The 26684-nt window shown below is 50.5% G+C and overlaps 2 protein-coding genes across 4 annotated transcripts in view; one reads left to right on the forward strand and one right to left on the reverse strand.

Annotated features, from left to right (window-relative positions):
- The window catches only part of DDX31 (DEAD-box helicase 31), a 141663-nt gene extending 140320 nt beyond the window's left edge, over positions 1–1343 (forward strand). Inside the window, exon 19 of one of the 2 annotated variants that reach the window (XR_010148803.1) lies at positions 1262–1343. Coding sequence is in view for 1 of the 2 variants with exons in the window: in XM_063788111.1 (XP_063644181.1) it covers positions 1262–1271 (10 nt within the window). In the remaining variant the exon portion in view is untranslated. The remainder of the gene's footprint in view (positions 1–1261) is intronic. The other variant, XM_063788111.1, reaches the window with a different exon arrangement.
- Positions 1–26684, reverse strand: part of CFAP77 (cilia and flagella associated protein 77) — a 161634-nt gene that overhangs the window by 43003 nt on the left and 91947 nt on the right. The window lies entirely within an intron of this gene.

Here is a 26684-nt window from a genome sequence, read left to right on the forward strand (position 1 = left end):
AAAAAAAAGAAAATTGGCAAAGCCTAGCCCGGTGGCTCAGGCCTATAATCCCCCCATGTTGAGAGTCCGAGGTGGGAGGATTCCTTGAGCCTAAGAGTTTGAGACCAGCCTGGGCAACATGGCAAAACCCTCTCTACAAAAACCAAAAAAAAAAAAAAAAGAAAGAAAAGAAAAGAAAGAAAGAAAGAAAATAGGCAAAAGACATGAAGATATATTTCATCAAAGAGAATATATGGATGGCAAACAAACACATGAAAGAATAGTCAACATCTGTAGCCATTAGAGAAATGCAAATGAAGACTATGATATCACTATGCCCCCATTAGTACAGCTAAAATAAGAGGGCATAATGACACTACCAAATGAGGATGCACAGAAACTACAGCTCCCATGCACTGCTGGTGAGGATGGAAAATGGCACAGCCACTCCGGAAAACTGTTTGGCAGTTTCTTTTTCTTTTCTTTTCTTTTCTTTTTTTTTTTTCTTTGAGACAGAGTCTTGCTCTGTCGCCAGGCTGGAGTGCAGTGGTGCGATCTCGGCTCACTGCAACCTCTGCCTCCCAGGTTCAAGCAACTCTCCTGTGTCAGCCTCCTGAGTAGCTGGGATTACAGGTGCCTGCCACCACGCCCGGCTAATATTTTGCATTTTTAGTAGAGACGGGGTTTCACCGTGTTAGCCAGGATGGTCTCGATCTCCTGACTTCGTGATCCGTCCGTCTCGGCCTCCCAAAATGCTGGGATTACAGGTGTGAGCCACCACGCCCGGCCAAGTATGTGTTTAGTTTTTTAAGAAACTGCCGGTCAGGCGCTGTGGCTCATGCCTGTAATCCCAGCATTTTGGGAGGCCGAGGCGGACGGATCACGAAGTCAGGAGATCGAGACCATCCTGGCTAACACAGTGAAACCCCGTCTCTACTAAAAATACAAAAAAATCAGCCAGGCGTGGTGGTGGGCACCTGTAGTCCCAGCTACTCAGGAGGCTGAGGCAGGAGAATGGCATGAACCCGGGAGGCGGAGGTTGCAGTGAGCCGAGATCGCACCACTGCACTCCAGCATGGGCAACAGAGCGAGACTCTGTCTCAAAAAATAAAAATAAAAAAACAAAAAAAACCCTAAACACATACTTACCAGATGGCCGGGCAATTGCTCTCCTGGGCATATATTCCAGAGAAATGAAAGCTTAGGTTGACCTAAAAACTTATTCACAAATGTTCATAGCAGCTTTACTTGATTATTTGTTTAATTTTTTTTTTCTTTAAAGATGTAATTGAAGAATACATAGTGGCTTTAGCTGTAACAGTGCAAAACTGGAAAACAAAAACATCCTTCAATGAATGAATGAAAAGGAGAGGATGAAAAGACAAGCTATAGAGCAGGAGAACATCCAGTTCCATCCATACCATGGAATACCACTCAGCAACGAAAAAGAATGAACTCTCCCTACATGCAACATCTCGGATGAACTCTAGGCCTTATGCAGAGCAAAAAAGGCCAACCTCAAAAGGTTACACGCGTGTGATTCCATATATTTAACATTCTTGAAATTTTCCAGGCATTGGGAAATAGGGGGAAGCAGGGTTCACTATAGGGGGTGTGAGGAAGATCTTTGGATGACAGAACAGTTTTGTGTCTTGATTGTGTCACACAAATCTACACATGTGATAAAACTGCAAGAACTAGATACATCACACACACACACACACACACATACACACATGCACACATGCAGATGAGGGCATATAAAATTGGCAGCTGAATGGAATCTGTGCATAGTACCAATGTCAAGTTTTTTGTTTTCATTTTGCAATCTAGTTATGTGAAATTTTGTCATTGTGGGGAACTGGGTGAAGAGGACGTGGGCTTTCTCTGTACAGACTTTCTCTTTAAAACTTTCTGTGAATTTATAATCATCTCAAAGTAAAATTTTTTTAAAATGCAATCAAGCATGCTAGTGGAAAGACTGAAATAGCTTTATACTTTTATAGAAAAATATTTTAAAATTACTATCATACTGGGGCCGAGCGTGGTGGCTCACACCTGTAATCCCAGCACTTTAGGAGGCCAACGCGGGTGGATCACTTGATGTCAGGAGTTCAAGAGAAGTCTGGCCAATATGGTGAAACCCGGTCTCTACTAAAAACACAAAAATCAGCCAGGCGTGGTGGCGCATGCCCGTAGTCCCGGCTACTCAGGAGGCTGACACAGGAGAACCGCTTGAACTCGGGAAGCGGAGGTTGCAGTGAGCTGAGATTGTGCCATTGCACTCCAACCTGGGCGTCACAATGAGGCTCCATCTCAAAAAAAAAAAAAAATTACTATCACATAAAGAGGTAATCAAAGAGTATAGGGCCAAAACATATAGGGTAAAAATAAATATAGGATGTGTCAGCCGGGTGCAGTGGCTCACGCCTGTAATCCCAGCACTTTGGTAGGCCGAGGCGGGAGGATCATGAGGTCAGGAGATCGAGACCATCCTAGCTAACACGGTGAAACCCCGTCTCTACTAAAAATAGAAAAAATTAGCTGGGCATGGTGGCGGGCGCCTGTAGTCCCAGCTACTCGGGAGGCTGAGGCAGGAGAATGTTTTGAACCCAGGAGGCGGAGCTTGCAGTGAGCCGTGATCTCGCCACTGCACTCCAGCCTGGGCGACAGAGCAAGACTCCACCTCAAAAATAAATAAATAAATAAATATGGCGCGTGTCGATTAATTTTTTTTTTTTTTTTTGAGACAGAGTCTTGCTCTATTGGCCAGGATGAAGTGCAGTGGCACAATCCCTGCTCACTGCAACCTCCGCCTCCCAGGTTCAAGTGATTCTTGTGCCTCAGCCTCCTGAGTAGGTGGTATTACAGGCATGCACCACCGTCCCTGCCTAAATTTTGTGTTTTTGGTAGAGACGGGTTTCACCATATTGGCCAGGCTGGTCTCCAACTCCTGGCCTCAAGTGATCTGCCCATCTTGGCCTCCCAAAGTGCTGGGATTACAGGCATGAGCTACCGCGCCCGTCTTTAATTTTTTTTAAGTATGTTATTTTCCTGGGTTTTTGTGGTTTGTGGTATTGGTCAGCTAATTTAAATTTGCAATTTGTTCTGATTTCTTTTCTCATCCTAATTAATTATTCAGTTTTGTGCCTGAATTTGTATTCATGATTTAAAATTTTTTTTTCTGAAAGAGGGCCCCCAAGCTTGAATAAGCTCCAGGCTTATTACTCCACAAAACCTGGAGCTGTCCTGAATGCCGGGAAGATTTTGATTTTTTAATTAGCCTGAGAGAATATCATGTACCATTTTGTGCCAATAAATGAAATAAATTAGGGAATTTTTCCAGGAAAATATAAAAGATCAAAGTTGACTGAAGTGCTTATACAAAACTTTAGTAGAGCCTTGGAAACCAGGCCTGGGTACTTTTATTTATTTATTTATTTATTTATTTTTGAGACGGAGTCTTGCTCTGTCGCCTAGGCTGGAGTATGTCTCTGCTCACTGTAACCTCCACCTCCCCGGCTCAAGTGATTCTCCTGCCTCAGACTCCTGAGTAGCTGAGATTACAGGCTCACGCTGCCACGCCTGGCTAATTTTTGTATTTATGTATTTTTTTTTTTAGTAGAGACAGGGTTTCGCCATGTTGGCCAGGCTGATCCAAACTCCTGACCTCAAGTGATCCGCCCGCCTTGGCCTCCCAAAGTGCTGGGATTGCAGGCATGAACCACAGTGCCTGACCCCGGGTACTTTTACACACAAGCTCTCCCAATTGTCCTATAGAAACTATTCCAGAACTTTCCACAACTTTTTCTAAAACAGCTTCCCAAATCATTTTATGATCACAAACCGAGACAAGGAGAATATACACACTACTGGTCGGTCTCACTTATAAACACAAATCAAAGAATACTAAGTAAAATAGGTTGGGCGCAGTGGCTCATGCCTGCAATCCCAGCACTTTGGGAGGCCAAGATGGGTGGATCTCTTGAGCTCAGGAGTTCAAGACCAGCCTGGGCAGCATGGCAAGACCTTGTCTCTAAAAAAAATTAGAAAATTTAAAAAAGGATGCTATGTATAATAGCACCAAATCAAATAGGCTAATGCATTAACAGCAAAGGCCCCTTGTAATATCTTGCATTCATCCTGGAGCCTGGGAGTGGGGGTGGCGGGGCAGAAACCAGACACATGGATGCAGCTCACTCCCTGCCATTTCTCACCAAGCAGCCAGCCAGGGGAGGAAAGAAATTCATCTTCCAATGAAATTGGGAGTATTGATGATACCCGAGCCTGGGCATATTAATTAGAGCATGGAGATTGCTTTTTGTAATTAGAAGTGACCAGAAAAGCCGAGGAAGCCTGAGGTTTCACCTAAGGGACCGGGAAAGAAGTCGACCCTTACAGCAGGTGTGAACAGGCCCCTCAGTCAGGGCTCAGGTGTTCTCGGACCCCCCTGTGCCCCCCAGTTGTTCACTGAGCTGGTCACATTTGTAAAAGTGATGGCCTTCATGATGAAATATTATGCAGCTGCCAAAAAGAATGAAGTGGCTGTGTGTGTAATGAGCCAGAGAGATCCCTGAGACACGTCATGTGTAAAACAAGAAGTCAGGGGAGGAGACATACAGTACAGGTGCCTCTGCACAAACGTGGGTGGATGAAAAAAAGACTGGAAGGTCGGGCGCAGTGGCTCATATCTGTAATCCCAGCACTTTGGGAGGCTGAGGCAGGTGGATCACTTGAGGTCAGGAGTTCCAGACCAGCCTGGCCAATGTGGCGAAACCTGTCTCTACTAAAAAATACAAAAATTAACCGGGCATGGTGGCAGGTGCCTGTAATCTCAGCTATTCGGGAGGCTGAGGCAGGAGAATCGCTTGAACCCGGGAGACGGAGGTTACAGTGAACTGAGATCGTGCCACTGCACTCCAGCCTGGACAACAGCGTGAAACCCTGTCTCAAAAAAAAAAAAAAGAAAGAAAGAAGAAAGAAGCCTACCAGTGATATCCACAGCGAGGCCCAAGGCAGGGGAGCAGAACTAGGGATGGGGTAAGGAAGACTTTCATCTTTCAGCTTACTTAGTGGTTGTATATGATCCTTTTGCAAAGAATAGAGGAGAAAAAGGAAAGAAAAGGACTCCTGAGAGTTGGCTGAGGCCGCGTGGCCGGTGGTGAGGGTGATGAATTCCGGTCCCCAGACTCGGGGTCAGGACACATTCCCAGCTCCGCCTACCATGCACAGGTCCACACCGAACATCAGATCAGAACTCTCCAGGCCGTTTGTTTTCCACCACAAAGCACCCGGGGGTGATCCTGCCTTCCTGGAGCCATGGGCAGAGCCCAGCCCTACCCCACCATGCACTGGGGACATCTAGCATTTCCCTGTGTACTTGACCTTTCAAGAATGCAGCTTTAGGAGCTGTTTTTCCTGTCGTCTTCCATAACCATTTTTTGATGCTACCTTACAACACGTTCAGTTTTTTAAGTAAATATAGTTCTTTATGGTAAAATATAGGCATTTTTCCCACCCCCAAAATGAACGATTTTTGCCCCAGGCGGAGAGCCCCCGTGGTAACAGTTACAGCCGTCCTTTCTGCAGCTTTCTTTTGAGGCGCTGGAGGGGTTCACATGGAGGATCTTAATTATTTATCCTCACTAAATGAGCATGGAAAAGGTGGGAATGGGAAGCGAGGCCCAGAGAGGTCACATGGCTTGCCCAGGGTCACACAGCACACTCCAGTAGCAAAGCCTGGACTCCCACCCTTCTGGCTGCAGTGTCTCCAGCCAAGAGAATTTGAATCAATTTTCACAAAAGAGAGGGCAGTTAAGGCTGAACAACACTGCCCAGCAAGCCAGCTGCAGATAGAGGCCAAGTCCAGGGGCCCTGGCTATTTTCATATAGGACCCCAGACTTTCCCAGACACCATCCTTTGTCCTTGGACCCTGCAACAGCCCCCATCCCCTGGCCCCCTGCTCCTCATAGGAGCCAGGGCTTTTTAAAAAAATGCAAGTCTGGGGCCGGGTGTAGTGGCTCACGCCTGTAATCCCACCACTTTGGGAGGCCGAGGCAGGTGGATCACTTGAGGTCAGGAGTTCAAGACCAGCCTAGCCAAAAAGGTGAAACCCTGTGTCTACTAAAAATGCAAAAATTAGTTCGGCATGGTGGCGTGCACCTGTAGTCTACTTGGGAGGCTGAGGCAGGGGAGTCGTTTGAACCGGGAGGCAGAGGTTGCAGTGAGCTGAGATTTTGCCACTATACTCCAGCCTGGGTGACAGAGTGAGACTTCATCTCAAAAAAAAAAAAAAAAAAAAAAAAAAAAAAGCAAGTCTATTTCTGTCTTTCTCAGCACAACCGGTGGCTTCCCATTGCCCCTGGGAGTGCATGATTCTCGAGGGTCTCCAGCTCAGTCCCTCTCCTACCCCCTCCCAAATGCAGAGTCCTCCCATGCCTCCTCCTAGACTCCTCTCCTTCGCCTGGTGGACCCCTCTCAAGACCTCCCTTAGCTCTGCCCACTCTGCCATGCCTGCACTTTGCACATGCGAGGTGTTTGAAGTTCTTTATAATAGTCGGCTCAGGGTCCACCTTTCCCACCAGGCTCTGAGCTCCACGGAGCAGGGATGGTGCTGGGTTGTCCTCTCCAAATCTCCAGGCCTGGACCGTCTACACTCAGTAGAGAAGCTGAGTGACTCTGGAAGCCTTTGGAAACTCCTTTCCTGAGGACCTGTGGCCTCAACTGCAATGCCCAGGAGGAGGTCTTTGGAAGAAATGGGCTTTTCCCTGGGGAACCTAGTGACAGGGGTGGGGTGGCCCCGATATCCTTCAGGACGGGTGCAAGCACCGAGGACACATGGCCTCTTGATTCCCTTCTCTCTCTCTCATGGGAAGATCAGCCATTAAGTCGGCATGTCAGGGCCGATCCTGGATCCTCACTGCCCTGGAGAACAGAGAGCCCAGCCAGGCCGGCAGACGCCATGGAAGCAACCCCTTCCTGAAGACGAATGAGAGGAGGTTCCTGAAGCCGAGGACACGCTGGAGGAGCCAGGGAGATCTGCTGCTCTCAGACCTGTTCCTTATGAATCTTCAGGACTGTGTTCAGAAGTATTTCAGGCTTGGGAACGTCTGTGCTTCTGTGTGATACTGAAAGGGTCTGCCCGGGCAGTGGGGTAGGGATGCAGGACTGCGGGCTGCTCCTAGGCAGGACGGCCCTCCTGGCCTTCGAGGCTCTTCAGAGCCCAGGGAGAGAGGAATGGAGGGCTGGCCCTGCGCCAGTGTCTGGGGAGGGGCTCCCGGGCCGGGGGGCAGAAGGAATTGGGTCAGGTCCACACCGGACCTGAGGCCAGGAGCTTGGTGAGGGCTGGGGATCCTCCTGGAGACAGGGGAAGGCACTGACTGAGAAGGGACATGAGAGACTTCTGGGATATGGAAATGTGCTGTATCTTTTAATTAATTTATTTATTTAGAAACTGGCTGGTGTGCGGTGGTGCGATCCTAGCTCACTGCAGCTTTAATCTCCCAGGCTCAAGCAATCCTCCCGCCTCGGCCTCCTGAGTAGCTAGGACTACAACACTCACCACCATAACTGGCTAATTTTTAAATTTTTGTAGAGGTGGGAGTCTCACTATGTTGCCCAGGCTGGTATTGAACACCTGGCCTCAAGCAATCTTCCCACCTTGGCCTCCTGAAGTCCTGGGATTGCAGGTGTGAGCCGCTGTGCCTGGCCTGGAAATGTACTATATCTTCATTGGATACCCAGGTGTATAAATTTGTCAAAACTCATCAAATTGTGCATGGATCATTGTATTGTCTGGAAATTACACCTCAATAAGGCTGTTTCAAAAGAAAAACTAAAAAGACGAGATTGAGGAGTAAATGGCTGAGGCAGGAGTTATAGCAGAGGAAAGGCTTTATGAATGTACTAGAGATGGTTTCTGAGTGAGAGGAGAGGGGAGGGGGCATGATGCCAGACACTGCTGCGGTATAGCAGAGTGGATTAACCTGGGGGAGGGGGAATGGTACAGGATTTGAGGGCCCAAGGACATTTCAGGGGGAGGAAGGGGACAGCAGAAGGGCGGTGAACCTCGTGAATGAGATCTCAACTCTACGTTCACTCGCTCATTAGTCCATCCATCCATCCATCCACCCACCCATTCATCCATCCATCCACCCATCCTCCCATCCACCCACCCATCCATCCACCTATCCTCCCACCCACCCACCCATTCATCCATCCATCCATCCACCCACCCATTCATCCATCCATCCATCCATCCATCCATCCATCCATCCACCCACCCACTCATCCATCCATCCATCCATCCACCCATCCTCCCATCCACCCACCCATCCATCCACCTATCCTCCCATCCATCCATCCATCCACCCATCCATCCATCCATCCATCCATCCATCCATCCATCTATTCATCCACCCACCCACCCACCCATTCATCCATCCATCCATCCACCCACCCATTCATCCATCCATCCATCCATCCATCCACCCATCCATTCATCCATCTACCCACCCACCCATCCACCCACCCATCCATCCACCCACCCACTCATCCATCCATCCATCCATCCACCCATCCACCTACCCAACCAACCAACCATCCATCCATCCATCCATCCATCCATCCATCCATCCACCCACCCATTCATCCATCCATCCATCCATCCATCCATCCACCCACTCATCCATCCATCCATCTACCCACCCACCCACCCATCCACCCACCCATCCATCCACCCACCCACTCATCCATCCATCCATCCACCCATCCACCTACCCACCCAACCAACCATCCATCCATCCATCCATCCATCCATCCATCCATCCATCTATCCATCCATCCATCCATCCATTCATCCATCTACCCACCCACCCATCCACTCATCTATCCATCCATCCACCCACTCATCCATCCATCCATCTACCCACCCACCCATCCATCCATGCATCCACCCACCCACTCATCCATCCATCCATCTACCCACCCACCCACCCATCCATCCACCTAACCATCCATCCACCCAACCATCCACCCACTTGCCCACCCACCCATCCATCCATCCATTCACCCACCCATCCATCCATTCATCCATCCACCCATCCATCCACCCACCCACTCACTCATCCATCCACCTATCCATCCATCCACCCAACCATCCAACCACTCACCTACCCACCCACCCACCCATCCATCCATTCATTCACCCACCCACCCACCTATCCATCCACCCATCCGGCCCATCTAGGAGCATTAATGGTATGTCTAAACATGGAGGTGGCTCCCTGCCCTCTGGGGTCACAGAGCATACAGCAGAAATAACCATCCTCACAGCTCACACTCCCTGCCTGCCTCCTCAATCCTTGGGACAACAACTCGAGAGACTGATATCAATATCCTCACTTTACGGATGAGAAATCTGAGGCCCAGGGAACGCCACTGTCTTGCTCAAGACCACGCAGTAGTCATTCGAATCGTAAGCCCGTGGGGGTAGCCATGCTGCAGCCCTATCACCCTGCAGTGCCAAGGGCCAGTGCCAGTGTAGACAGCCACCTGCAGTGTGGCCGGAGCTCAGAGGAGAGAAAGGTTAATCCAGCAAGTGGGTGGGATGAGGGACATCTCCTCTGAGGCTGTGGACAGATCTCTGGGGATGGGTGGAAAGTGGCCGGGCAGGGGAGCTCCAGACAGGGAACAGGGTGAACACAGGCAGGACTGCCAGCTGGAGAGGGGCCTGATCCACCCTGAAGAATAAGAGCGATTCCAAATGCCTCCCATCCTAATGAGCACTTTCTATACCAAGCCCTCCACGTGCAAAGCTCACTGAGTCCTCACAATTCTGGAAGGGAGGATGGAGACTCCTGGCTTTCAGAAAGGGAAATTGAGGCTCAGAGAAATGGAGCGAGTTGCCCGTGTGATGCTCAGGGATGCAGAGTAGCCAGGCAGGAGAGCCAGGATCCGAATCCGGGTTCCCCTGGCCCTGAGGCTTTTTGCCCCTAATGGTTAAGCTGTGTGCTGAGCGGCTCCAAGGTGGGTCTGAATGATCCAGTCATCTCGTCCAGGTGGAGGTAGCTTGGTCAAGCTGTGCTTGTTGGCAGTTTGCTTGCCTGGACTACTGAGTGAGTGTTTCCCCTACACAAAGGAGTCCGATTTGTCCTGACTTCCACGCTGGGCCCCATCCAGGGGTCTCAGGCCCTCACACTCGGGCTGTGAGGGCTTCCAAGCTGCTGTTTCTACTGTTTGGAAAGCCGGGCTTTGGGCTTGCCTGTGGACTCCTGAACAGCCTGTGTCGTCATGACAGGGCCTCTGCTAAGAGCTTCAACAAATTATTTGCTGATAACCTGGCAGGAACCCCCCAGAAAAGTTTCTCACCACCAGACGCGCCCACTAGCAACAAAACCGGGTCAAAACTCAGTCCCATAAAGCGAAAAAGGGGGAATGAAATGAAATCAGCTCCTACTTGGGATAGGCCTCCCAGAAACTTCAAATTAGTTCCATCAAACCCATCCTGACTGCTCCGCGATTGATACCCCAGACCAGGGGTTGATCTCCGATGCAGGCACAGGGGATGTGCAGGGGAAATGGAAATTATCATTTGCAAACATTAGGCTGACACTTTGTGTGTGCGGGGGATGAGGGCTGACAGCTCTGATTTGCCGGTGCGGCTCCACTCTGCCAGGAGTGCTCTGTGGATTAGAGGGGCCCTTTCATGGCAACCCATCTTCATCTTCGCTGCTCATTAAAACTTTGTGGAGCTGGAGAACTTGGCGGAAGAGAGGAAGCTGGAGGAGCCTTCTGAGGGACTTTAGGTACACATTTGTTGAAAGGTGTTTCAGAAGGGAGACTTGGGTCTGACAAACTGGATTTTAGTACGGCTCTCCGTTCACAGCGGGCTAAAATAATTGGTCATCAGTGACTACTAATTCGGTTTAGTAGCCAGAGGCGATTTTTTTCTTCCTGGAAAATCAATGACAGCGCGGAGGTCTGTTCAACGTGATTCCGCTCAAGACGGGTCCTTATTTGGCTCTTGATGCTTCTTCCAGTGGAGACAGCTATTTTGTTAAAATAAAATTAAAATCCATCTCTAATATGCCAGCAGTCTGCTGCTCCCGGGGGCCGGGGAGGTGCTGGCACCCTCGCAGCTGAGAAGGGACGGAGGGGCGGGTGGTGGCCTCTGAGGCTGGGCCTGAGACCGTAGATGGCTGGTTTGGGAGGAGGGAGAAGGCTGGAGGGCTGGGCTTCTCTCCATGATATGAAATCGACACCCGATCCATGAGGGACACCCAGAAGTGGAGCCGTCTAGGGAGATCCACCCTCTCCACCTGCCGGATGGGGTTTCTGAAGACCGCCCTCTGTTCTCACACAGCCCCGAGCCGCATGCTGCAGGGCTGGGGTGTCTCCCTTTTTCCTTGGCACCCAGGGCTTCCTGAATGGCTTGGCTGTCCGACTGCCAAGTGACTTCCACGGCTGTTTACTGAGCACTTTGCTTGTGCCTACAGTTTCACCGCGGTTTTTTTCTAACAAGCGATTATAACATTGCCCGTGGGTACCAAAGCTACCACTAAATCTATTTTTTTTAAAACTGAAACTTTTATGGAGATCATTGTAGATTCACTTGCAGTTTGTACGAAATGATGCAGAGAGATTCCCACGTGCCCCTTACCCAGTTTCCCCCAATGGTAACTGTAGAATAAAATCACAGCCAGGATAATGGCATTGATACAGTCCAACAACGTCATTCAGATTTCCCTGATTTTGCCCATACTCGTGTGTGTGTGTGTGTGTGTGTGTGTGTGTGTGTGTGTGTGTATTTCTGTGTGGTTTAATCATGGGTTGTTTTATGTATCCACCACCATAGTCAAGACACAGAACATTCCATTCCCACAAGCTCCCTCCTCTTGTCCTTTGGAACCACACCCACCTCCCTTCCACACTGCACTCAAGTTCCAGGGACCGCATCATTTCATCCCGACAAGAAACCTACTAGACAGGAACTACTATTATGTCAGCCCCACTTTTTGTATAAATAAACTGGAGTTCAACAAGATTAAATAACTCACTCAGGATCAGCGTTGGGTGACTACTGCCCTAAAATGGTTGCAAATAGCAGACTCTAGGCCAGGTCTGGCCTGCAGACATGCTTAGTTTGGCCTGTAGCATTTTGAAATCTTAAGTAACCAATATATATATTTTTAAAAATCAGAAGATTCACATAAAAGTCCAAATGCCTGGCTTTGTTTACTGAGATGTTAGATGATCTGGTAACACTGGTACACATTCCTATGTGTCCACAACTGGCTGGAGCTGCCAACTTTAGACCAGGTATGTGCCCCAGTTTGCTGCAGTCCCCACCACTCCCTATAGCCTTACACAGAGCCAACCTCCCCTTTTATCTGCCAGGCCTCTGCAGGCTCATGAATTTGTAACCCTGGTTCTACGCCAATTAAACAACAAAAATACTTGGTGCCTCTCTCTCTTCCCAAGAGCCCAAGGAACTATTCACTGATGGATTTGACACAATTTTTTTCCTGTAGTGGAAGGAGTGTTAATCCCACTGACCGAGGGAGAAACGGAGGCCCTGGAGAGTGTGTGGCCTTCTCAAAGTTCCTCACCATGGAAATGGGAGAGGTCTGTGTTGAGTCTCGAGTCTTCAGGCTTCAAGGCAAGTTCTCTATCCTCTCTCTGCCTTCATCTCTGCTTGCTGCAGAAAGGGGTGCCAGGAGAGGCAAGGAGGGGAGAGAGAAGAGGGAATTCCTCCTTTCCAGGAGGGAAGGGAGTAATGAGGCCTGAAAGGAAGAACTAGGACCAGCTCGCCCATCAGGCCGAGAAGGCCCCGTGCCTGGGCCCAAGACACTTTTAGGGACTCATAAAATATTTAAATTTCTTTTAAAATCAGAAAAAAATAAAAATAATTCAGCCTGGATTATATTCATCTTTATACTAACATAACCATAAAATAGATTTTTTTAAATAGAGGAAGGGACACAGGAAGGCAAGTGTGCCCAGGGGTGCCAGAGTCCTCCTGCAGCCCTGGGAGGGAGGTGCCAGCCCTCAGGTCCAGCTGCCCTGGACCCAAAGACACAGGCCTCCGCCTGAATAAGAAGTTGCATTTGACACAGTCTCTCCTTCCCTCATAATGTCGAGCCGGGGTTCTCTGTCCGAAGAGTGAATAAGAGTCACCTAGAGAGCTTAGTAAAAGTACAGATGTCACCTTCCACCCCCAGACATTCTGGCTCTCTGGGCCTGGGGGGTGGGGTGGTGGCAAGGAATCTGCATTTTAACAAGGGTGCCTCCCCCACCCCCGCCAAGTGCTTCTGGCACACGTGTTCCCTGGCACCCTTTGAGGGTCCCAACTCTGAGCCTTTCCCGGGCAGGGGACCCTCCACTTGCTGGCCCCCAGCACTTCTGTCCTCCCAGCAGAGAGCTGGGGTGGGCTGGGGGGCTGAGCTCTGGCCCCCCGGGGGCTGCTGCACCCCTTGGCCCACCCTCATCCCCTCATTGCCTTTTTCTTAATTCACCCCTTGGCTCCAGGGCCTGTTTCTTCTAGGAAGAGGGGTGGAACTGAGGCCCCGCCTGTCTCCCTAGCAGGACTCTTAGAACTAATTAGAGAAGAGGACCTCTGGGCTTGTGGCTACTTTTTAATTGTTTGTGGATCCAACGTAAAAGCTAATGACGCCGGGAGGCTTGGTTAGCAGCACACACCTGACTTCTGAATCTGAATGAGAGGTCATTTGCAACGTGGTAACACTTTTCACAAGGATGAATTCAATTAGCAGTTCCGGGCACCGGTGCAGGCAGCAGGCGGCAAGGAAGGCAGCGCTCGGTGAAGCCAAAATGGAAAGGGCTGAGAACTAGAGATCCGCCAGGCCACTCAGAAACCGACTGGGCAGGGGGATCCTGGCTCCGGGGGCAAAGGTGAGTCCCAGGTGGGCACCTCTGCCCGGAGGTAGTGAGGATGGCAGACCCCACGGACTGGGTGTTAGGAGACTGGATTCTCAACAAGTGTGTGTCACTCAGCAGACAGCCTCACCTGGGGCCTCAGTTACCCCTTTTCCAAGGTGATCATTGATACCCATCCTTTGCCTGACCAGGAGGACAGAGCATCTCCTCACTACCACCCGTAGTCAATGACACAGGGAAGGGGCACCTCCTGTCACCCGTGGTCAGTGACACAGGGGAGGGGCGTCTCCTCACTGTCACCCGTGGTCAATGACACAGGGGAAGGGTCATCTCCTCACTGTCACCTGTGGTCAATGACACAGGGGAGGGGGATCTCCTCACTGTCACCCGTGGTCAATGACACAGGGGAGGGGTCATCTCACAGTCACCCATGGTCAGGGACACAGGGGAGGGGCGTCTCCTCACTGTCACCTGTGGTCAATAACACAGGGAAGGGGGCGTCTCCTCACTCTCACCCGTGGTCAGTGACACAGGGGAGGGGCATCTCCTCACTCTCACTCGTGGTCAGGGACACAGGGGAGGGGGATCTCCTCACTGTCACCTGTGTTCAGGGATATAGGGGAAGGGTCATCTCACCATCACCTGTGGTCAGGGACACAAGACGGGGGGATCTCACTGTCACCCGTGGTCAGGGACACGGGGGAGGGGGCATCTCCTCACTGTCACCCGTGTTCAATGACACAGGGGAAGGGTCATCTCACTGTCATCCATGGTCAATGACACAGGGAAGGGGCGTCTCCTCTCTGTCACCCGTGTTCAATGACACAGGGGAAGGGTCATCTCGCTGTCATCCATGGTCAGGGACACAGGGGAGGGGGATCTCCTCACTGTCACCTGTGGTCAGGGGTACAGGGGAAGGGTCATCTCCTCACAGTCACCCGTGGTCAATGACACAGAGGAGGTAGAAAAAGTTGAGAAGACGGGAGGGCAGATGGGGCCAGCACCCGGAAGGACAATTGGGGTTGTCGGCACAGGCAGAGGAGGTCTCATTCCAACCAGCAGCTCTGCTCGTGGACATCAACCCCGAGGACCCTCGCACAGGGGCACCAGGTGTGCCAGGGTGCTGGCGGGGGCCTTGTCATGGGGGGACACGAGAAACACCTTAGCAGTAGAGAGATGGGTACACCTGTGGCGGACGATTCAGACAGTGGGACAGGGTGATGTTGCAAACGTGTGTCATGAGATGAGCGAGTCATGTGCAGAGTGACCTCCAGGGCACAGGACCCCGCTCAGTAGTCCCTGTGATTTATGGATCGCTAACGACAGAGCAAAACTGGGCACGCTGGGTGGAAAGCATGCGTGCTCCAACCTCGGGAGGGTCCTCAGGGAAGACGGGGAGGGGCTGAGGCTGGGAAGGTGTGCCCAGGGGCTTCAGATTGTGTTTGACACGTTTTATTTCTTTAATATTAAAGGAAAGGATCAGAAGTGAAAGCGGCCAGATGGTTAGCGTGCTAAATCCAGGTAGTGGGTTCACGGGAGTTAGTTATGTTGCTCCTGAACTTTTCTATTTGTTTGGAAAGTTTTCTAATAAACACAAAAGAAAGGATTGGTTAAAATGTTTTGCTCCCTTGATAGCACCATAGGGTGACTAGAGTCAATAATAACTTAATTGCACATTTAAAAATAACTAAGAGTAGAATTGGACTGTGTGCTTGAGGAGCTGGAGACCCCATTCTCCACGATGTGATTATTATGCATTACATGCCGGTATCGAAACATCCCATGTACCCCATAAACATATACACCCACTATGTACCCACAAAAATTAAAATTTTTTTTAATTAAAAAAATAAAATACCTGCTCCTCATAAAAGCATTTATACCTATCATCTCTATTTATTTATTTATTTGAAATGGAGTTTCACCCTTGTCACCCAGGCTGGAGTGCAGAGGCACTATCTCGGCTCACTGCAACCTCCACCTCCCAGGTTCAAGTGATTCTCCTGCCTCAGCCTCCCAAGTAGCTGGGATTGCAGGCACCTGCCACCACGCTCGGCTGATTTTTATATTTTAAGTAGAGACAAGGTTTCGCCATGTTGGCCAGGCTGGTTTCAAACTCCTGACCTCAGGTGATCTGCCCGCCTTGGCCTCCCAAAGTGCTCGGATTACAGGTGTGAGCCACCGTGCCCGGCCTATACCTATCATCTTTTGACTGATTACAAACCCCTTCTGCATTTTTCACAAAAACATAAGGGGCCAACAGGTAGCAAGACTCCAGGGGAAGCCATTGTAAAATTATAATTCTAAAGATTGTTTTCTCAAAACCCAACGACACCTAAAATGCAGGACACTCTGACTTGATTTGTGTTAAGATGCTTCGATGATTAGAGTGGGCTGAATGGTCTCCCCTCCACCACCAAAAGATGTGTCCATATCCTAACCCTCCTTCAGCCTGTAAATTTGACCTTATTTGGAAAAGAGGTCTTTGCAGATGTAATTCCATTAAAGATCTTGAGATAAGATCATCTGGGGATATTTGGCTGAGCCCTAAACCCAATGATAAATATCTTTGTAAGAGACAGAAGAGGAGAAGACAGAGATGCAGGAGAGACAGCCACGTGAAGTTTGAGGCAGCAGTGGCTGAAGGGATGCCAAGGAACACCTGGGGCCACCAGGAGCTGGAGGAGGTGGGAGACCCTCCCCTAGAGCCTGCGGAGGGAGCGTGGCCCTGCCAACACCTTGATTTCAGACTTCCGGCTTCCAGAGCTAGGAAAGGATCCATTTTTGTTACTTTTTTTTTTTTAAACAGAGTTTTGCTTTTGTTGCTCAGGCTAGAGTGCAGTGGCATGATCTTGGCTCACTGCAACCTCCGCCTCCCAGGTTCAAGTGATTCTCCTGCCTCAGCCTCCCAAGAAGCTGGGATGACAGGTGTGTGCCACCACACCCAGCTAATTTTTGTATCTTTGGTAGAGACGGGATTTCACCATGTTGGTCAGGCTGGTGTCGAACTCCTGACCTCAGGGGATCCGCCCGCCTCCGCCTCCCGGGGTGCTGGGATGACAGGCGTGCGCCGCCGCGCCGGCCGCTTCATTTTTGTTATTTTAAGCCATCAAGCGTGTGGTGATTTGTTTCAGAAACCCCAGGAAATTAACAAACGATGATTTTCAACAGCTCCTGTAGCTGAAGCTCAGTGCCCTGCAAGAATCGTGCCCGGGAAAGAGTTGGCCGTCTCATGTGCTCTTGGCACTAGAATAGTGCCTGTTCCCAAAATCCAGGACGCACTGCATTTGAGCCATCTGTTCCCTCTCACGCAGTCAGTCAACAAGCGTTTACTGAGCACCTACAACATTCCAGGCAGGCACATGCTTGGCACTGGGGAAGGAGGAGTGGGCAACACCAGACCCGCCCCACTGAGTCTGGTGGGGGAGATGCTCAGGTCTGCAGGCAGTGGCCACACAGGGTGGCCTGTCTAGGCAAGAGACACAGGAGTGTCTGAAGGACGGTGAGGCCTCCGCCAGGCAAGGTGGGAACGAGCATCCCTGGCAGAGGGAAAAGCACCTGTGAGTCCAGAGAAACGTGGGGAGGGAGGGAGTTCAGGGGACTGAAGGAGGTTTAGCTTGGGGGAGTCAGAGTCAAGTCTCAGCAGACCCAAAGGTACCCTTGTGCCCTCTCCCCTGTGTCCTCTGCCCACTAGAAACAGCATGCACTGCCTTGCTGTTATACCTGTTGATTGCTTATTGGTTTGTTTTGTGTTTCATTTTCTCTGTATCCCAAACACCCAGCACCACAATGCCCAGCACAGGTGGGCACTAAATGAACTCTCAGCATAGGCCGGAGGTAACGAATGTGGGTTCTGAGATCAGATCCCAGCGTGACCCCTTTGCAACCACAGGACTGTGTACAAGTGTCTCTGGGCCTTGGTTTCCTTGTCTATAAAATGGGGATAAGAGAGTCAGTTGCTACCTTAGGGCCTGTCTGGGGATCTCTTGAGTTGATGTGTATGAGGCACCCAGCATGGTGTCTGGCCCCGGAAACTGGCACTATTATTCATCAAAACGAATGCAAGGCTCCAGCGGCTTCTAGCTTGAACAGCCACTCCCATCTGGCCTCCGACGGGACTGATGGGGCCCAGCGTGCAGCTCTGTCCTGTGAGCTCACTGCTCCTCCGCACGATGAGATGATCTGGCCACCGACGGGATGGATCAGGGCCTGCCTGCAGCTCCTCCTGGCTGGGCTCACCGCTCCTCTGCATGACGCGCTCATTCTGTGACTACTTTCGCTTGCGGGGTCCCTTGCCACAGTGGGATGTGGGCTGATGTGTTGGGCTTGACGCCTGGTTCTTCGTGCAGTGCCAGGGAGGTGCCTGCTGGCTCACAGCAGCGCCATCTCCTCCGTGTCCCGGAAAGAGCTAAACCAACCTCACCCTAGCAGCCCCTCTGATTGTGTCGTGAGCTGGAGGCTGTAGAGGCGATAAGAGGCCCACGGCCGGGCCAGGCACCGAGCCGGACTCCCGACTCTGGACTCCAGCGTTGGCTCCCAGAAGGGCTTTCGCTGTGCCCCTCCCCCGACACGGGCGAGGCCCAGCTCTGGAAAAATCAAAGGCAGAGCGGAGCATGTGCGATGCAACCTGGGAGGCCCCGAGGGGAACCAGCCGGGCCAGCCTCGTTAGCGCTGACCTTGGCACCAAGCTGCTCCTGATGGATGGGGTTCGGGCCTGGCCAGGCCCCGGGGGAGTGGCGGCCCCATCCATTACGGGCCTATCAGTGCCTCCCTGAGCCCTCCCTGCTTGGGATGCCGCGAGTGTCAGGCCGCGAATAAATCTCTGTCCGGGCCACAGGAGAGCCGAAAGGGAAACAAGGCAAAGCATGAAAAATGTCTCTGTCCTGGCTCTGGAGACAAAGCTCCCATGAAGGAGGAAGGAGCAGCAGGAGTTTGGGGAGGGAGAAAGGGTGGATCAGGAGCAGCCAGTGTGGGGCCCCAGGGAGGCTGGGCTTCCTGGGAGTGGAAGGGGGAAAAGATGGGGGCCCCAGGCTGCTACCTGCTCCCAGTTATGGCTCCCTGCCTGTCCCCCACCTTTTTTGTTTGTTGTTTGAGACAAAGTTTTGCTCTGTCGCCCAGGCTGGGGTGTAGTAGTGCAATCTTGACTCACTGCAACCTCGACCTCCCGGGTTCAAGTGATTCTCGTGCCTCAGCCTCCCGAGTAGCTGGGATTACAGGCACCCGCCACCACACCTGGCTAATTTTTGTATTTTTAGTAGAGATGAGGGTTCTTCAGGTTGCCCAGGCTGGTCTCGAACTCCTGATCTCAAGTGATCTACTTGCCTTGGCCTCCCAAAGTGCTGGGATTACAGGTGTGAGCCACCGAGCAAGCCTGGCCCTCAGCCTGGGCCCCTTTAACAAAACTCCTTGGAGATCCAGGCCCATGGAAGCAGGCAGGCCTTGAGGAGCAGGGGACCCCTGTCGGACTCAGTTCAGGAGGCTCCCAAAGCCCCAGCAGAGGTAGCCCGGGCTGGGCAGCCAGCCAGTGCCTCCACCTCCCAAAAGAACCTGTTCAGGCCGCTAAGGGCTAGGGTCCTGGTGTAAGCTGCCTGGACGGAGTCCCCACACCTCCATTCGCCACCTGTGACCTCTTGCTGAGGGACAGAACCTCACCATGCCTCCCTTTTCTCATGGATAAATAGAGGTGACGGGCGTCCGCTGCACAGGGCTGCAGTGAGGATTAATCCAGTTGCTCTGTGGAAAGCCAGGCCCCAGTAGGTGCTCATCAGCGTTGGCCGTTCATTGCTGTAACTGTTGTTCGTAGCCGCCATCTCGCTGCTGAGGACTCACCTCCGCACCAGGCCACTGGCACCAACGTGAACGGAGCTCAGGATGAGAAATGACTTCCTCGCCCAGGGCCTTGCTCTGCCTCCTGGAAGCATGCGGCCTGTGGATATGAACAGCCGCCCTGGAGGAAGACTCGGCTCAAATCCTGGTGCTGCCTCCAACTAGCCAGGAGACTTTGGGCAAGTGACTGTCTCTGAGCCTCAGTTTCCCCATCTGTAGAATAGGGATGATAGTCTCTACTTGGTAGAGTTGTATTTAATGAGATGAGGTACAGGGCTCAGTGTTGGATGCAGCGGTCACTCAGTGGGGGCCCGGAAAGTGTCAGCTATGAGGACTGCCCCCTTCCAACACACATTCTGAACACACACAGCTATGAGGACTGCCCCCTTCCGACACACACTCTGGTCCTCATTTGGTTCTCTGAAGCCTCTGAGAGCAAAACCCCTCCACTGTCCTAATCCCAGGGCTTCAGATGGTTATAGACAGCTGCTGTGTCTCTGCGGCATCTTTTCACGTCCAGCTAGGAGGACCTCATCTCTTCTCCTGTTCTTGTACACAGTAGACACCCTCCCCCTCTCCCACCCATCATCCTGACGGCTCCCTTCTAGACGATTTCCTGTTTATGAACCTTCCCTTGAATGTATGATGTCCTGCATTCTTGAGCTTGATACTACAAGTATGGCCTGAGCAGCTGAAAAGAGCAAGGAGGTCACCTCCTTTGTTCTGAACTTGCTACCTCTATTAACATGGCTGAGGAACACATTCATTCTCTGAGGCAGCATCACTGCACTGCAGACTCATGACATCAGTCGGCGGCACGGGGGGCGGGGATCACAGCGGAGTCTATTAAGTGTCATCTCTGGCTTTAACGTCCCCTCTCTGGGTCTCAGATGGACTCTCTCTTTGCTTCTGATAACTGTCTCAAAGTCTTAAAGGGCCCCAGACTATATTCGAGTGCTCACTATGTGCCAGGCATTGTGTTGGACGCTGAAGATGCAGTGATGGATGAAACTGACATTCTCCCTGCGCTCTGGGACCTGACATACAGCAGAGGAGTATTAACGACAGTCGCAGTCAGTGCCAGGGAGCAGATTATGCGGGGGACAGGAAAAACTTGGCTTTGCAGGGGGCAATGTGCATTTCAGGCCCTCTCTGAGGCCCGGGGATCTTTGCGAGATCCACATGCTCCCCCTTGTGGTCAGACCAGGTTTCATTCAGCCGGGTTTCAGGACACCAATAGATGCAGACGTGGTCTCGCCCTTCAGAAACTGCCTCGAATCTCTGGGATGGCTGCTGGGGAAAGGGCTTATTATTATTTTATAGGAGCTTGGGTGGGTGGCTTGGATTTTTTTGGCCATCGGATCCAGGAGAAACAAAATAACCCAGAGTGATTGATGGGCCCACTGTAAATTTGTAAAATAAATCAGCTTGGCAGAGAGATTCAAAAAACCTGTCAGGCAGCAAACATTTTTTTAACAGCCTGTAAAATTTCCTGCATCCTTCACATTTGTCAGTGTCAGGCTGATGATGCATCTGATAGCAGGACCAGCAGCGGCTGCACACAGAAGGCTGGGCCAGCAGCATTTCCCGCTTATCTGATGTTTCTTATGTTTCCATGGTCTGAAGGCTTTCTGCACCAGGATTGGGGGTGTAGACCAGGCTAATTAGTGCTGATCTAAGGATGCTACTCAGGTTGCACGTGGCAACTGGCTTTATATCTGGACCCCAATGTGGCCATTTGTTCATGCACTCATTCAGCAACTCCACGAAGGCCTCCTCCGCAAAGGCACTGTGGTCAGCACCAGAGATCCTGGCGTGAGAAAAGCAGGCCTGGAGCATCCAGCGTGGTGAAGGTTCTGGATGCCCTGACAAGAAGTTTGAGTTTATCAGGAAGTGGTTGCCGCTGAATGTGAAAGGGAAGGAAGTGACCCAGAAAGGAGAAGCTCAGCAGGTTCTTTGGGTCTGTTCAGATTAAGTTCTAAAGCTTTAAGAAAAATCCAGACAGGATGGCCTTACACAGAATCCTGTCTCATCGCCCTTCTAGTGCTGGAAAAACATGAGCAGAGTCCCTGCCCGTGTCACCTCCACCCCTGTGTTTGTTAGGGAGGCAGATCAGACCCTTGGTCACTGTCATAGGCATTCAGGCCACACTAATCCTCCTTGCACTGCACAGAAGCCAAATGACTTGACCTCTCAGACCCTCTGTCTCTTCTTCTGTAAAATGGGGATAGAAGCATTCCAACCTTGTACTCACTTGAGCTAACTTCGTACTCACCGAGCTATTCAGAGTTAGTTAATGAGGATGCTCCTGAGAACCTCGGCAGTGTCTGACCTGAGGTAGTAATAATAACACATAGTTGCCATTGTTAGTGCAAAGTAGGGTCTTCCCACCTTCCACCTGGCCCATGTGAGACACTGATGCGCAAGGGGCTGCTCGCTGGTTGACTGAGTGATGGATGTTCCTGCTGGCATCTGTGTCTTGAGTGTGGCAGAGGCTCCCAAGCAGAACAGCAGCAGAGCCCAGGGTGCCCAGAGTCCACCAGGAGCGCCAGCTGCTGCCGGGCCCTCCCTGCTCCTCCCCTCCCCGCCATCCCTGACTCATCATAATCGACAGTGCTGGGCCAATTAGGAGCAGTAACAATTAAGATGTGCCAAGGGCATGCGAACATTTGCAAACACTTATTAAAATGCATCAATAATTAAGTGTGTCTTTAATAGTTACATATCTGGCCTCCAGACATATCTGTTTCCGGACCTTGGGTGGCAGCATGCTTTGAGATCTGTGTTAGGGCCTTACACGCTAGTAATGAGAATTTAAAATTCTTCCCTGACTTGAATTCTGGGATTTGACAGCGAAACAGCAGCGAGAGAATGCCGGGGCTCTTTCCAGCTGCCTGATCCTAGAGGTGTGGTCTTCAAAGCCAGCCGCCAGACTGGGTAGAAATCCGGGCTCTGCACCGTAACGCCTCGGGGAGGGCCCTTGCCCTCCCTTTCCTGGCCTGTGAAGTGTGCAGAATGATACCTGTCTCATAGGAAGGACATAAGGGTTAGCAATTATGTGTGCAAAATGCCTGCCACGTTTAAGATTGATGCAGAGCAGCTTTTGTTAGCGGTGGCTCATACTGTTATCAGAGGACAAAAAGAGGCTGCAGTTAGCTGAGGGATCGAGACAATCTGTCTACACCAGTGGTTCCAAACTGCGTGCCTACCTGGACTAGGCAGGTAACAAAAATGAGAGAAGCCAGTCTGGGTGAGGACTGGGATAAACAGTCCATGGATTCTGTCCAAAGGGATGCTGCCCCTCAGCCCCAGCCCCAGCCCCAGGAGCCAGGCAGAGCGCAGATCCACTTGCCCAGGCTTCTGTTTGTTCAAGGGAAATGGAAAATTCAGGTATTTATATGAAATCTCCTGACTTTTTAAAAATGTGGCAACTCAACCTTTTTTTTTCTTTAATTACTGTACCAGCCAAACTCCTCTGTGGGTTGATTTAGCCACAGCCCCAGGACTGACCCTATGTCTACGCGGCCCCCAGTCTGCCCCCATGTCTACACAACCCCCATTTTCCAGATAACTCCTCAGGTCTCCACTTCCTGCAAGCCACAGAGGCTTTGGGATTGAAACGCACCCTTCTGATTTCGTGACAACCCGCAGCAAATCGGTGTGGATTGGGAACCAAATAGGATAACTGGGAAGGAACTCATTGAATAATCTAAACTCGGCTTTGCATCCCATCTGGTATTGAGGCTGAATGGGCAGATTCAGAGACGTGTGGAGAAGAGGGGGTGCACCCCTCACCACAATTCATGTGCCCACTGCAAATCTAGACGTGGATGGGGGTTGGGGGGCTGGCTGTGGTCAGAATCGTAGCTCACAGGGTGGCAGTCACAACCCCTCTGCTCATTAGCATCCTAGCTTAGAGGGAGCATTAGTGGATTCAGTCTGAAGTGGGACTTTATTTTTTTAACACGTCTGTAATTGTGAGTAAATAACACTCATTTTGTTTTTGTTTTGTTTTGTTTATTTATTTATTGGACCAAACCTCCCCAACACCTCCTCTGTCGGGTGTAATCGGATTTGGTGTTTTAACATGCTTTTAAAGTAAAGAAATAAATACAGTTGAGGCTTGTAAAAGGTGATCATTAGAAAATGGGCCTTGGCCCCATAACTTTAAAGTAATAGCCCCATTAGGGAGCGGGGCAATGATTTTGTCACCGTTTCCTCCGCACTTATGCTGCAAGGTGGAGGCTTTCCACGCAGGTTGGGCATCTCAGTAAAAGCTTTTCCAGCAGCCATTTAACCTCCATTTACGAAGAAATAAAGCGAAATTGATGCTGATTTGGGCCTGCTTTGGGGGATATTTCTGCTCCATAAAAGCCCTTTTGCCTGCAATTTGCGGAGCTGCCCGTCACATCAGGAAGGGCTGCTGTTGATAAAGATAAAGCTTTATGGCCACGATATTTGCTGCTAACAGCAACCTAATGCAGCATTTTCATTTTTGTGCAATTAATGTTAATGTCTGCTATGAAAATTGTCATTAAATACCATTTTAAAATCCATTCAATTTGCATATGCAAAGCCCATTTACCGTCACAGAAGATATAGCCAGCACTTCATCACGTCCTTTCCCTGGAATTGTGGCCACTTGGTTTTATAGCAATTTAAGATTCTATATTGAAAGCTGGATGATAATGCTTGTCCTTTCTGAGCCCAGCTGACTTCAGTGATGCCGTGGAAAACCCTGGCACTAGGATGAGAAGCTGTGGGTGTTCCGGCTGCACATCGGTTCCAAGGAAGTAGGACACTGAGTGAGGAGCACTGGATGGGGAGCCTGACAACTGGACTCCAGAACTGGCTCAGTTAACAAATTGCTGTGCAACCTTGGGAAACTCACTTCACCTCTCTGAACTTCTTTCTATTTTCTCCTGTTTTAAATAAGGGCTTTGAACTAGGTGATCACAAGTGTCCTTTGTGTTCTAATCTTTTCTTTTCTTTTCTTTTCTTTGAGATGGAGTCTCACTCTGTCACCCAGACTGCAGTGCAGTGGTGCGATCTTTGTTCGCTGCAACCTTCACCGCCCAGGTTCAAGCAATTCTCATGCCTCAGCCTACTGATTACAGATGCATGCCACCACGCCCGACTCATTTTTGTATTTTTAGTAGAGACGAGGTTTCACCATATTGGCCAGGCTGGTCTCGAACTCCTGACCTCAGATGATCCACTCGCCTCAGCCTCCCAAACTGCTGGGATTACAGGCGTGAGCCACTGCACCCGGCTCTATTTTTAAATATAAACATACTAAGGGTTGAGAATCCAGGCCAAGCCCTGCCATGAAGAGGTTGTGTGAACTTGGGGAGGTCAATTAACCTCTGCCTGCCTCGGTTGGATAGTGACCCTGCCCACCTCTGGCACAAGGTTTTCATAACCATGAAAATAAAGGCATGAAGGTTTAGACCCAAGCTGAGGAGGCAAAACATAGCCTGAGAATCACAGAGTGCTGTGATTAGCATATGTGTCACTAGTGCAGCCCCCTATCTACAGATGGGGAAACAGAAGCCCTGGGGGGAATGTGACGTGGAGAGCTGGGGACAAAGCTGGAACTAGCATCCCAGGCCAACTCCCGACCCAGGGCCCCTCTCCTGCCACCACGCTGTCTCTGTGACACTTGGTCACCAGCATGGACTGATCTAGTGACCTAGTGCACAGCACGGACCAGGAACAGGGGCTCCTCTCTGCCCCAGGCAGCCTGCGAGAACAGGGCAAGGGAGGGCACATGTGTTGGGAGCTGAGAAGAGGAGCTGGATCAGCAGCAAAAGTCACAGGGGATGCCTTGGGGGACCCGCTTGGGGGATGACTTCAAAGGTACAGGGAGGATGATGTACAGGAGTTCATTAATCCAGCCCCGAAGTGACTTTCCAAGGTGTCTCTAGTGTCACCTTCCTGGTTTCAGGGCTGGTGAATAGAAATGCATTTCTGGGGAGAGATGTGCCTGGTATTTGAGGCCACGAGAGGTGGGAAAACTTACCAAAGAGGCGATGCTGAGCTGAACTTTGAAGAATGAGTAGGTTTTCCCACCGACTCATTCCTCAGGGTTCTTTCCCATGAGTAGGATGGTGGGAAAAGTATACGAAAGCATACACGGCACATGCTGTGGACAGCAGTGTGGCGGGTCCCCAAAAACTTAAAACACGATTACCACCTGATCCCGCAATCCCACTACGGGGTCTACACCCAAAAGAACTGAAAGCAAGACTGGAACAGACACGTGTCCGTCCACGTCCACAGCAACATTATTCACAATAGCCAGAAGGTGGAGACAACTTAAATGCACATCAGCGGATGAATGAGTGACAGGGAACATTGCTCAGCCCTGAAAAGGAATGAAATTCACATGTGTGCTATAACATGGATGAACCACGAGGGTATTACATAAATGAAATAAGCCAGACACAAAAAGCCAAACATTGTATGATTCCGTGCATATGAGATCTCTAGAGTAGTCAAATTCATAGGAACAGAAAGCAGAATGGTGGGTGCCAGGGGCTGGGGGGTTGGTGTTTAATAGGGAAAGAGTTTCGGTTTGGGATGATGAAAAAGTTCTTGAGATGGATGGTGGTGACGGTCACACAACAACGTGAATGTAATGATTCCCACTGAATTGTATACTTAAAAATGGTTCAGATGATAAATCTTCTGTATATTTTACCACAATAAAAAATTAGAAAAAATAAAAAATAAAGAAGGAACTACCACCCCCCCCCCAAAAAAAAAAAAAAATATATATATATATATATATATATATATGATGGCACAGTCAAAGGAAGGCACCTAGTCCAGGAGAAGCAAGAGGGGAGATTGGAAAGATAAGCTAGGGATGGAATGTCAATGGCCTCAAATGAGGGCTGGGCAGGATGCTGCCACGCAGATGGGCTGAGATGTTGGCTTTGTCAGTCACAGGCCACTGAACGGGGCTTCAGATTGCAAG

This window comes from Pan troglodytes, chromosome 11 (genome assembly GCF_028858775.2).
Source record: "Pan troglodytes isolate AG18354 chromosome 11, NHGRI_mPanTro3-v2.0_pri, whole genome shotgun sequence".
NCBI lineage: Eukaryota > Metazoa > Chordata > Mammalia > Primates > Hominidae > Pan > Pan troglodytes.